Here is a 13,219-nt window from a genome sequence, read left to right as displayed (position 1 = left end):
AGGTACCATTTTACTTGCACACTGCACTAAGGTCCATTGCAAGAACAGCAACTACATTGTGTCACAGGACAGATCTGTGCATTTGGGGAAACTCACTGTTTATTAAGAAAAAAAGCTAGAGGAAATAAATGTCAGCTAAGGTATGTTTGTGTGTGTATATTATGCTGCTTCATCTGGAGCTGATACTGGAACCGTTGGATCCTTTAATACAAGTAGTACTTTTTCCCAAATAGTTTCAATATAAGCTGCATAGTATTTTTAAGTGAATAATAAACATGTCAATAGGAAGGGTTTTCTTTTTTATAGTGTCGTATACCTCAGCACCTTGTTTGGCCCTGTCAGGGGTGTTATTGTCTGTTCTTGTTCCTGTGAGTATTGCTGAGCAGACAGGAGAGCTGCAGGTGTGGGTGTTTCTGCTGCAGTTCTGGGGAGTTCTGGAGGATTTTTCTTGTGTGAATATCTGTTTGTTTTACTGACCTGTCACATCCTGTGATTTAGTGTGAACAGCAGGTGCAGCAGAGCAAATGTTATACTGGTGAAGATGGTGTATGGTTGTGCTTGTTGTAGGCTCTATTCTAAATATGCTCTTAGAGAAACAGCGAGATCCAGTACATGTTTCATAATCCGTAATGTGTATGATAGAATCAAGACGCTATATTTACGGTGTTTTGAGAACATTATTTCAGCCTGCCTTCAAAATTTCTAAAGCTAAATTGAATAAAACTTTCTTGACAAACTGAATAACTTGGAGAGCTTTTTTATATTCGTTACTTGAAAACAGACCTTCTTCTATCCTACTGCAAAATCTGGATCACTTAGTTATCCATTGCTTTCCTTAATTCTCAGTGTGATCAACAGTGTCACTGTTATTACTGTTAGTTTTGGTGAAGAATGGTGGTATAGAGGACCTTTTAAATAAGGTCAGAGTTCCTTTAAAGCAGTCTTAAAGAGATAAGTCTTTTTCTGTACCCTCATCCCCTGTTGTCCACTCACACTGCTAGCTGTTCTGGGGCTGTAGGCTCAGCCACATCAGGCTAATCTCCGATCTGGGGATAGGCAGGCAGGAAATTCGCTGTTCTAGATAGTGTAGGCTAAAGGCCGATGGCCTTGTGGCATCAGAGAGAATGATTGAAACAGTTCCTGGGTTTATAGGTGCTGTGCTGGGGATTTTTTTAATATGCTATCTAGAGCTTCCAGATTGCGAGACTTCCTATGGCTATGAGAAAGTGGCAGTACTGTTATAATGAAAGTTGTCAGCTTCAGTTTCAATGTTACTGCTTCAGAGAGCTAATTACATGTGTTCTGCTAAATGTAAGCATTGCATTAAGCACAAAATGATTTTTACTGTTAGGAAAATAAGATTGAGAAACCGTATGAGGCCAGGTTGGATGAGGCTTTGAGGAAAATGGTCTGGTGGAAGGTGTCACTGTCTGTGGCAGAGGGGCTGGACCTAGGTGATCGTTATGGTCCCTTTTGATCCAAACCATTCTAAGATGTCTCGGTATTACAAAGGAAGTGCTTCTGCTGTGGGAGATACTGAAGCAGTGTTATACGTGAAGATGTCATGTATGTCATGTCATACATAGGTAGATACATGAAGTAGTGACATTACACCAATGTCAATGTAAAACTCCATTTGAAGGAGTGTCAACTATGATACTAAGATTTCCATGTGGTTTCGTGATTTCATTTTTCACGTAGGTGTGCGGTAAATATTTAAATCACTTTTCAGTCACAGCTGGTTTATGCAGGTGGGTTTAACAATGGGGTTGACAGCCTGTATCTCTAGCACACTTGTGCACAGCAGGCAGGAAACTGAGTGACTTTGGTCTCTCCTATTCTGCCAGTGAGAATATTACAATGTGCTGTGGGTCAGATAGGGTTATTGATGTGAGAACTGGAGGCTGCTGGCTGCTCACTTAACAGTTTTTCCTGGCTGCCAGAGGAGGGGCAGCTAGCCACGAGGTCCTGCCCAGAGTCAAATACTGTCATTATTCCTCGGATGTGGCACACTGGAGGCATACAGTTTCTCTGTAGTCTTCCTTCCCTGAGCATAGGCAGAATAACTGATCTTCTGTGTTGTGACGTTTGTCTGGTGCCCCTGCCAGTGTTTTTATCATGCCTGTTCCCGAAATTTTAGACAGAAATTTAATATAGTTCTTTATTTTCCTTGGGTTTATGCACTGTTAAATAAGTGGTTTATATGTGAATTGATCCCCATGGTTCTGGGGAACACCAAGCATTTTTTGCACTCTTGGAGATAGAAGGTTTCACTTCAAGTGTGATAGAAAGGGCTTTTTGCCATAAAAGAAAATGTGCTGTTGGACACAAAAACTGTGGACTGGTATGTTTTTCAGTTGCAGTGCTGGTGATGGAAATGAAAACTGAGAAATAGGTCAGATAAATTTAAAAATATCCATTTGCTATCCTAGGAAACTTTAAAATTTTCCATCGATCTTAAAAGAAAAAAATCCCAAACCTGAAACTATGTAACATCTGTTGAGATGTGGTTCTTTTGAACAAGTATAAAATGAAGCCGACAGCAGATCTTTTGTCTCCCAGCATCTACCAAGAAAGGAAAAAGGGGTCACACAAGGATTCTTCTCCTGCGGGTTCCTGCAGTCATTGTTTAAAGGCTGCTTCTAGATTATACAGTCTTAAAAGCTATGAACCTAACCCTTTTTTTCCTCCTCCCTCGTGGCAGGAGACTGCTCATTTGTGTAGGCTTTCAGTGGACACTTGGATATCTTGTCCATTAATGTGCTCTTGCAAAGTAGAAGGGTTAGCAATTAGAGTGAAAATTTCTATTTAAGATGTGAAAATGGGGCAACTTACTGCTTTCATAGAACTTCTAAAACAGTGTTTCTAAAACACAAGTTAGAAAAAAGTCATTAAATTGCTAATTAATGTCTATTAAATACAAGGGTCTGCTTCGGTGACATTCTGTGTTGGTCCATAAAGAATACTGGTTTGTGCTGGGAAAAAAATAAAACTCTGATTAGCTTTTTATAAAGCAAAGGAGAAGCATGTACTTTAAACTAGAAGAGTTAGTCTATACTTGTTCAACTGAACATTGTGATTTGAACATAGAATCATAGAAACATAGGTTAGGGTTGGAAAGGACCTTAAGATCATCTAGTTCCAATCCCCCTGCCATGGGCAGGGACACCTCACACTAAACCATATCACCCAAGGGTTCATCTAACCTGGTCTTGAACACTGCCAGGGATGGAGCATTCACACCTCCCTGGGCAACCCATTCCAGCACCTCACCACCCTCACAGTAAAGAATTTCTTCCTTATATCCAATCTAAACCTCTGCTGTTTAAGTTTCAACCTGTTACCCCTTGTCCTATCACTACAGTCCCTAATGAATAGTCCCTCTCCAGCATCCCTGTTGGTTTCACGCTGAGTGACGTATTTCCAGCTATGATTGAACCTCATAAAGCTATGGTATCCTCCATACAAGACTTAGGGTGTGCCCTTTTGTAATGGATTGATGTCCTCTTGACTTTGTGCACTTAAGGCATTAACATCTCAGTTCAGACTGGTAGCCTGCTTCTTATGTGATCTCCTGACAGTCCCCTGCCCTGCTTGTTGGTTCACTCAAGAGTGGCCTGAGTGCCTTTTGGACAGGCACTAACTGGGAAGTGTGCTTCCAGAGGCTGATGGACAGGCTGGTCAGCTTGCAGGAGAGCGTACAACTCCTATTGTCTGAACCTGGGTGAAAGGCATCTTGTGAGTGCATTAGGTGCTCAACAGGAAGTGTTTGGTCTACAGCTCTGTTCCTTCCTGTGCTAACTGCCTTGTATGGACATAGCCTGAGAGAACTGCACCTAGGGAATTGGCAGGAAAAAATGCCACCATGTCTGTCTTCTTATGCATGTTTTGCTCATCTTTTGTTGTCTGAAATGAACGTGAAATGGATGGGGCTTCTGTACCTCACCTGTGTGTAGCCATTTCTTGTGTACAGCGAATAATAGTGTATTTAAGCCCAAGCAAGTTCCTATTTAATATCAGCAGCCTCTGGATCAAATCCGGGAAAAAATGTGAAAGAAGATACACTCATCTTGCTGCAGCTGTTAAATTCTAGCAGTAATCTTACCCCAAACCACCCTGTTGTCCCATCATTTTGCCCTTAACCCTAAAGTATCATTGCATTGTACGCTCTTGCCTTTCATGCAGAAACATGCAAATATAAAAGTGAAATGAAAGTCTGCGCATGTTTTTAGAATATCCTCCAGCCGATATGCATAGCAGTCATGCATATAGCACTTCTTTCTTTTACTTAGCCACGTGGCAGTGACATGTGTATTACCCGCTTTGTTCTTTCTGGTAATTGCCTGATTCATTTTACAGCAAGCATTTAAAAACACTGGAAAAGGAGAGAGAAACTTTCCCAAGCAGTGTGTAGATCTTAAAAAAAAAAAAAACAACAGAAAAAACCCCCAAAAGCCCTCAATGAAATGTCAGTGTTCTTCTTTGTTTGTTGTAAAGCTGATTAGGTCCTCTCAACTTACTTGTATAATCATACGAACTATCATAATTTATGAACTGTAAACTGTTCTGCAGAGTCATGAGACTTTTTCTTGGCTATTGTGCTGGAGCGGAGCAGCTGGGACTTAGAAAGCCAAAAACATTCGTGCAGTAGCTAAATGTAAGGATGACTCAGCTGAAATTTCTGATGTTCTGCAGTCAGGGAGCTCAATAAGCATGTGGATTGCCCACAGTATCTCGCAGCCTCTGCCTCATCGCGAGCAATTTACTTGACCCGTATGCAGACACAGTAAAACATGATGAGGCATTTTTATGCTCTAGCAGTGTTAATTTCCTTGAAATGGCTGTGTTCAAAGATTTTTAAAAAGTATTTTCTTTAACTGGAAAGTTAAAAATGGTATGAAGTGAGAAGAATTTTTAGAATGCTGTAGAAATAGAGGAGAAAAGTAACAGCTGTGTGTCCTGTGCATATTGTCTGTTGTTTCCAACAGAAAATGTCCTAGATTCTGACACAAATTGAGAGGGAAGTGGGGAAAGACAATACATTTGTTAATATGTTTTCAAAAGAAGGTTGTTTTTTCGTTTTTCTTCTCCCCCTTTTTTTTTTTATTTTTTCTGTTATTTTCCTTTTCAAACAAGACATCTTCGTATGGAACAGTCAAATTTAAGGGGAAACCTACTCTATGCTAAAATATTACTGGTTATCCTCAAATTGACATTTTTACAAATTGTATTTTCTGCTTCAGATCTGTTTTCCTCTTATTGTGACTGTTTAATTGAAACTGTTTAATCAGTGGAAGATGAGGACAAATAAGGATCAAAGTATGGCAGTGGGATCTGTTTCCAGCTTTGATGTTAGAATAGAGGTGACAGGCACTAGAGCTCCTTTTGCTTCTGTTTCCTCATCTATTAAAAATGTGGATAATGGCACTTATTTCTGTGACTAGCTCAGGCTTTTATAGAGGAGAAGGATTACTGACTACCATTATGTGCCAGTAGTGGTACTGGTATTCTGTGTGGTTGTAAGCTGTGCAACTGGCTGAAAAAATGCTTTGCAACTGAAAATGACACTGAGCCTTTGGGCATGGAACTGCTACTCCTGGCTGTGTAGCTTTTAAACAGAAGCCTGTCAGCTCTGCTTTGGCTGTTGGTTATTGCAATATATCTGCAGCAGCGATAACTCTGTATTGCAGCATTTATTTTTTTTTTGAGAGTTAGAAGCCTACAGCAGTTGAGAGGAAGTGTCCCTTGTGATAACTGAACAGCAAAGTCAGTAATTTGAAGGTAAAGTTTCCTGCAGGAGATTTCCCTAACTCAAGCCAATCATAACTATGGTATGAAAGTTCATTTTACTCAACAGTCTGTCATTGTAAATAATTGTAATTACTTGTAAATAATTGTAAATACTTGTACCAGTAATGGAAATTGTGATTGTGTTTTGATCACTGTAAATTTTGGGTTGATGTATGGTGGTTTGTCTTGTTTTTGAAAACTGTGTTAAGAGAAGTAGGAAAACATTGTGTTACATTGATTTACGTTTTCCTTTTGAGTAAGAAACAGGCTGCAAGGGCAAGCCTCCTACTTCCTTCTATGCCTTGTTGTTCTGAATTACCAGGAAGTCTCCACTGGGTTTGCTGCGGACAGCTTGGGAGCTATGAGACAATGTTAAAATAGTGAACTGATGTCTTGTGCTGTTCACTTTTACTGTGTGCCAGATAATGTTTCCACACCGAAATTTGGCAATGTGGTGTAGCTGAGTATTTATACATGCGTGCACTTTGGTTATAATGGAAGATGACGAGCATTGTTGTGTTGTTTTTCTGCAATGATAATATGAAAGTCCTTGATTAATACTGTTAAAGTTCCTAATAAGTACTGTTAAAGATACCAGTATTACATTTATGTGTTCTGGTAGCTGTGTATAGACAGTGTCGTCTTGTAAAGGTTTAAAGCTTCTAAGCTATAAAAAGTGCAATAAAATTAGATACACCACAAAATGATGCCAGTTTAATACAAGTAGAAACAAATACACAAGAAGGGATACAGAATAAGACAGATAATGGCTATTTTTTTTTCCTTTCTTTTAATACTGAAGTTCTGTGTTTGCTTTTTCTTTAACTCAATTGATTTTTCTCTCCCCAGGATTGGAATCTGACATGGCACACAGAAAATCCAGACTTCACCCAGTGCTTTCAGAACACAGTTCTGGTCTGGATTCCTTGTATTTATCTGTGGGTCTGCTTCCCGGTGTACTTCCTATACCTTCGTTATCATGACAGGGGATACATACAAATGTCAAACCTCAACAAAGCCAAAACGGTATGTGACTTCCTAAAAGCAGAATTTATTATGCTTATCTGGAAGTTTAAATCTATTCTCAGTTCTGTTTTAGCACACTATTTTTGTTGCACATCAATCTTGGCCTGTGTGCACACTTAAGCCGTGACTTACTTGTTCTACTTGTGTTTGATTTCTAAGCATTACGCATTTGTTGCGCTTTTATCAGTAGGCTTTCTAAAATGTATTGTGGCAGAGCAAAAAAGCGTGCAAATGCTTTGTAAGATCAGATGGAGAAAAAAAAAGACTATTTTAAGGCAACTCAATCTCAAGGCCTTTATTTTAATAATAAAAAGATTTTGTTATCCTGTTAGCTTCTTGAGTTGCACAGCATAGATTTGTAGAGCTGCTGCAGGTATTCTGTTCCACTTCTGTTGTGAAATAGGTACTTAATGATTTCTTACTTTTTTTATTCACCTCCTGTAGAATAAGAGAAGTTTTAAGGACTGTAATAGCATGGTGTATTGGAGAGGTTTTGCCTCTGCAATCTGTTACTCAGGAATGAGATTCACCAGCTTTCTGCTTTGTGATACACTGAATTACATGGTACTAAAGATTAGTAAACACTTTTCTTCTAGTTGGGGACCCAGTAGGTAAGGCCAAATTACCCTTCCTTTGAGCATGTTGTAGAATTGCCCAAAAGAGATGATCTAATTTTGACTCTTCTACTAGCACATAACATCAAGTGTTCACATATATATTTTGCTGCATAATCTGTGTGAACTGATGTATGAAATACACTTTTGTATTGCAGGCTTTGGGCTTGATACTGTGGATAGTCTGCTGGGCAGACCTTTTCTACTCTTTCTGGGAAAGAAGTCAAATTTTTCGAGCTCCATTTTTTCTTGTTGGGCCAACAGTATTGGGTATAACAATGGTAAGTTCTTCTGTTACAGCCTTTGTTCATGCAAAGCCTGAAGCAATAACATACATCTTAGTATTATTTAGCATTGTAATTTTTTAAACTACAGTCGTTACATAAAGACTTAGTCTGCAGTTGAACTGGGAAATATTTACTCTAAAATGTCCACTTTCTTTTAATAAAAAATAAATTTTAGGACACCCTCTTCCCCTTTCCCCAAGCCAGTTGTGCTCAGTGTGTTGTGTGTCAGCAAACAAGCCAGTGCTACTTGTCTTGCCTTATTTTGGCAGGCTTGAGCTACTGTTCATTTAATAGCTTGACTCAAGCACAGGGTTGAGAAATCAAGGTGGGAGAACTGATTAAACCTAGATAATACAAATCACACTGAACTTAGTAAAAGACTATTAAAGGCATTGCATTATTAAGTATCTTACTACATACTTAACTCTTGTATATAACTTTCCTAAGTCCGTGTTTTCATTTGATGGCATGGCAGCCAGGAGACACACAGGTATCCTCAGCTAACTCTTTTCTACCTAGATGCATAAGTATTGTCTATTTTCACACCAGTAGTCTCCATTTCAAGGAAATGCAAAAATGCCTTGCTGTTCATTTCTTGTCAGTTGCCTTATATTTATCACAGACTTTGAATGGTATTGATTAAACATGATACTCAAGGGAGGGACAGGACAGGACACAACCACCCCAACAGCAGTAGCAACAATAACAATAAAAGCCAAAGAAAAAACCCAACTGCCCTTAAGCATGCTGACAGATGCAAGTACTGTGAAATGGTTTGGGGGTCATTTAATAGTGCAATTGCCAAGCCCTTGTGGTGATTGAAAATGCATGTTGCAGCAGCCAAGTGAGATTACTAAAATGTACCAGCTTCCTAAAGGACCCTGAAAACACACAAAATACAGAAATAGAGTGATCAGTGTTGTTTGGTGTTGTGGCATGTATGGAAAGAAACATTTTTATTTTAAAAAGAACTAGTCTTGGAAAGGATATAGTGTTGCTATAATTGCATGTTAACTTGTGATGTAGAACCAGAAAACTGAAGTAGTAAAGTCTGGTAGCTTTTGACAGTGCTTTTGTGTGTGTGGTCATTTACTTCTGTGTAATATATATTTCTTTTCATTTTTTTGTCCACTTCTTATCTTTACTGCTCAAGAGCATTTAATGCTTAAAGGTATTTTTTATTTACACTTTAAATCTCTGAGTGTCCCTGGGAGCTACTGGATTTGGAATATTAAATAAGCACACTTTGACACAGTACCTTGTATTTGTGTATAATGTTGTAAAACTTAGTGTGTAAATATATTTTTATCTTACTTGTCCACAGTTGCTTGCCACATTTTTAATACAGTATGAAAGAATAAAAGGAGTCCAGTCTTCAGGTGTCATGATGATTTTCTGGCTCATCTCATTGACATGTGCCACAGTGGTTTTTAGATCCAAAATAAAACATGCCTTAAATTTGGTAAGTGGTTGCTAGCCTCATTCAGTTGAAAATAATCCTAAGTAGTGCAGTGATAGAGTAATTGTTTTTCTAATTGTGCCAATTAAGTCAGTGAATGGTTCATTCAGTGTACCTTTGTTCCTTAAAGGATAAAAGCAAAATAAGAAAGACATAATGGCTCTGGTTTAGAGATGAAATCCATAGTGACATTAACTGCAGCAACAGTTGCCAAGAAAATTCTAGCTGTTCCAGAAGGGATGTGCCTGCTTGAGTACAATCAAAGTGTATTATCTTTGATATGAAAACCGTTCTGGGAGTTTACTTTGTCTTCCTGTACAGTGGATTTACAAAAACACATGGTTTTGATGGCTCTGTGGTCCCATCTGCTGAGACAAAATGGAAGTGTACAAGTGAAATATTTTTATGTCAGTCTGTTTTATAGTAAGGCCACCTCAAATATCAGATTAATTGTGGAGCTGCCTGAAAATGGCATCACTTTGATTTCTTTAAGCTGTAGTGTGAATTTTGAGAACTTTCAGCCAACTTTTGTCTTTAGCTGTTGGGAGTGGGATTTTACTGGTGAGTGTGGGAGTATGTGTCCGTCTGTCCTGTGCTTTGACTTCGGAGGTTTATGCTTTATGTATCAGTCCTAATGTAAGAGATGGAAGAAGCTCTGGAATTTGAGTGGAGCATAACAAATTATAATCTAAATTCTGCTCCTCTAATTTTTATGTGCATAGTAATTAATAAATTTGCCTTGGAAACTTCTTGCCACCCAGTGCATAAATGCCTTACTCCTGTAATTAATACATTGACTTCAAATTGGGGCATTCTGTGGTAGTACAAACAATGCCTTGAAGAGAACTTCTCTGCAGAAGAAGTTCATGTTTTGTGTTTAATGCAGTGGTTGTTTAAAAATAAATGGTATCTTTCATCTTCTCCCCCCTTTCTTTACCTTCCCTTAACCAAAATAGATATTGACTTTAATTTGCATGGAGTTGGGTAGGGTAATATTTATAGAATTTACAACTGGTTTATGTTTAATAATAATATGTTGTTTTAAAAAGATTCTCAATCCTGCTAATTGGAATATCACTTTCCTTTGTAGGGTGCTGAAGTGGATGCATTTCGTTATGCCACCTTCTGCATCTACTTTATCCTGTTACTTGTACAACTCATCCTGTGTTGTTTTCCAGAACAACCACCTTTGTTTTCTGAAACAGTAAATGATCCTGTAAGTGTTCAGTCTGTACTTTCCTGTGTGCAATATTCTGTACAATGAGTTATAGAGCCATAATTTCCCAGATGCCAAGTAATTAAAATCTGCTTGACTTGTTTGCAGTAGGGTGTTCTTTCTACTCTTTCATCGGTGATGCAGAAGATGAATCCTATAACGTGCAAAACAAGGTAGCCTGTATTTAAGAGAAAGAGAGGAAAATACACTGTTTCAGTAATTTCTTAATAGCATTCCTGGAGGTTACGACATAGGTATTTTATTCAGTAGTGCTTTTGGAAATCAATGGGAAATACTGATATTAAATGCTGTCCTCCTAGTCAGCCAATACTGTTCAGTAGGTAGTATCTCATAAGGGTGTGCATTCCCTTCCTATTGAAGGTGGGGAAGAATCTGCACCTGGAAAACTTAAGAATCTGGTTAGATGCATTTGATTTCCATATTTGCCGTTCTTGTGTCAAGCAGAAATGTAACCAGCTTGATTTTGAGAGCAGCTAGCATTAGAGGGTGGTCTGCAGGTAGGAATTTAATTTTGTCTAGATGTATAGGTTCTTAATTGTGTTAGCTATATGGCATGGATCTAAAGGGACCCAAGAGATGCAGGATCCTTATAGTGCTTGCTTAGCCCCAGGCTAGACCTTCTAAGGCACAGTGGGGTGACACCTGTTGCTGCCAGGAATTTGGGTGTGCCAGTATCAAGCTTAGAAACCTCAGTTCTTGTGTTTGGTGGCTTTATTTAGTTAGTTATTAAAAATAAGGTGTAATTCTTGTTCTGGTTTGATGGCTGTTAGGCATCTGTTAAGCACTGACTTAGGAAGAAAGGTGTGAAATGCGTGAATGTGTGAAAGGGGGAAATCAGTGTTTAACTGTGGGAAAGGTCCATAACCAGTTGCACTTACTGAATTAGTTACCTCTCTGTTGGCATCCAGTGTGCCAGTGGTGCTCTGCATTACCACTGACAGTCCATCTATGTGTATATATACCTGTAGAAAAGAGTATATTGCTCAGTCTCTGGATCCTCTTCATCTTTGTGTTCTTTTCATCTCATGCAGGTATGAAATGTGTATGACAGAATGCTGTGGATATATGGAAATATATTTATGGATATATGAATATATATATGGATATATTTCTGCCTTGATCATAGTACAGGGTGCTTTGATACCACAGTGGTTTAGTTTTGTGTTCTGACTGTTTCTAGGACTGTCTGTAGGAAATTGGGCACACTTAAAATTTTAACCTTTTCATGAGTGGTGCATTTATTGAATCTTATGATGAGGAAAAGAACAAAGCAGGTCATATTAGTTAGTCTTAAATTCTGCTTTATTCCCTTCTGCCAAGCACTTCCCAACCAGAAATTTTGAGTAAAATCTTATTATATGTTTACTTAAGCAAAAAAACTACAGTGACATTTCTAAGACGCAGGTGCTGATGTATAAAGTCAGTGTGTTTTGTCTTGTTTTATCTTTGTTTGCATTACTGAAGGGCAGACTTGTTACAACTTGTCTTCATTCTGTCTGCATGAATGTCAGTAGGATTAGTAGTTCTTCGTGTAACAACTCATTTTATCAAAAACAGTACTGTTTTAACAGTAATCCAATATGTTTTAGTGTTTTAAACTTTTGCTTTATGCAGATGAAGTCCAGTTTTTGGTGGTATAAGATCTAGGGGATGTTTGAATTTAAGAGTTTCCACCTGCAATTAGATTAAAAAAAAAGTATAAAGGAAAAAAGTAACACAGCATTTTATATAAAATTCAGAATATTTTGTAATAATGTTTAAGTTAAAAGTATTCCCTGTATTTGCTGAAATAGTAATATGTCTGTCAGGAATGCTGGCGTGGCTGAAGGCTGAAATTACCAAGCTCACTTCCCCCTTTTTTTTAATGTCTCTGAGTTTAAAACCTTTATTTATTCATTAAAGGATGGTGTGGGATTTGCTTGCAATCATTTTGTTGCAAGTGTTTAAATACTTTGGAAATGTTTAACTCTTATCCCTGATCACAAAAAATGTCCATCTCATACATACTCTCATTGTTCCCTGCAAAGTTGTACAGAGCCTTGTGTGCAGAAAAGGAAATGCAGGAGCCTGTTTCGTGTAGCTTGTTTACAACACACTTTAATTATAGCTTGGTGGAGAAAGCAGGTTACACAAACATCAGTTGAAAAATGCAAATATTGGAACTCTAAGCTCTGTCTTTTTTAATTGCAGTACTTTAATGGTGTTTGATGACTTCTGTTGATAGAAATACCTGAGCTGCTCCAATTATAGTTGATAAAAACGTAGTGGTTTGTGTGCTGGAGGAGTGGCTAGTTTTAGCATTATGTGCTGTTGAGAGTAGTGAAAGAGGGAATACAGAAATCTGCACTGGAATTCTGCAAATGAATCGCCTTCAGTGCCTTTGAAATTCCTCCAGCCTTCCTCTCTGCTGTTTTAATCCAACAAGGTTAGGGTAGGATGTTAACCCAAAGAGCAGTTAAAACAGCCACTGGGCTTGATGTAGATCATGAGCTAACTGTGTACCTTTATGGCTACTGAAGTTTCTTGTGCTTATTGATGAATGAAATGCAGGGGTTTAGGGACTGTTTTGGGTAGCTGTTACTGAGTTTATAATTTTTTTTCTTTCATTTATACATCTGTTCTGATGGAGTCACAGCACTTAACTGCAAGAACAGTACAACTGAACTATTAGTTTGTGACTAATTGCCCAAGTAACATTTACGCTGTTATATGGTAGCACACTTTGCATTGTTACTGGTAGGCACTGGTTATGATGTCTTGAGAGACTGTCTGGCCTGTACTATCTTAAAAAATTCCCTCAACTACT

At 38.2% G+C, this 13,219-nt stretch overlaps 1 protein-coding gene across 1 annotated transcript in view; it reads left to right on the top strand.

Moving 5' to 3' along the window:
• The window catches only part of LOC101874331 (multidrug resistance-associated protein 1), a 54,948-nt gene that overhangs the window by 6,762 nt on the left and 34,967 nt on the right, over nucleotides 1–13,219 (top strand). Inside the window, exons 2-5 of the mRNA XM_031043993.2 lie at nucleotides 6,640–6,816; nucleotides 7,589–7,711; nucleotides 9,042–9,179; nucleotides 10,267–10,392. Of these exons, the coding sequence (XP_030899853.1) occupies nucleotides 6,640–6,816; nucleotides 7,589–7,711; nucleotides 9,042–9,179; nucleotides 10,267–10,392 (564 nt within the window). The remainder of the gene's footprint in view (nucleotides 1–6,639; nucleotides 6,817–7,588; nucleotides 7,712–9,041; nucleotides 9,180–10,266; nucleotides 10,393–13,219) is intronic.

Source organism: Melopsittacus undulatus, chromosome 8 (assembly GCF_012275295.1).
Source record: "Melopsittacus undulatus isolate bMelUnd1 chromosome 8, bMelUnd1.mat.Z, whole genome shotgun sequence".
NCBI classification, from domain to species: Eukaryota; Metazoa; Chordata; class Aves; order Psittaciformes; family Psittaculidae; genus Melopsittacus; species Melopsittacus undulatus.
This window is presented reverse-complemented; position numbering and strand designations above follow the sequence as displayed.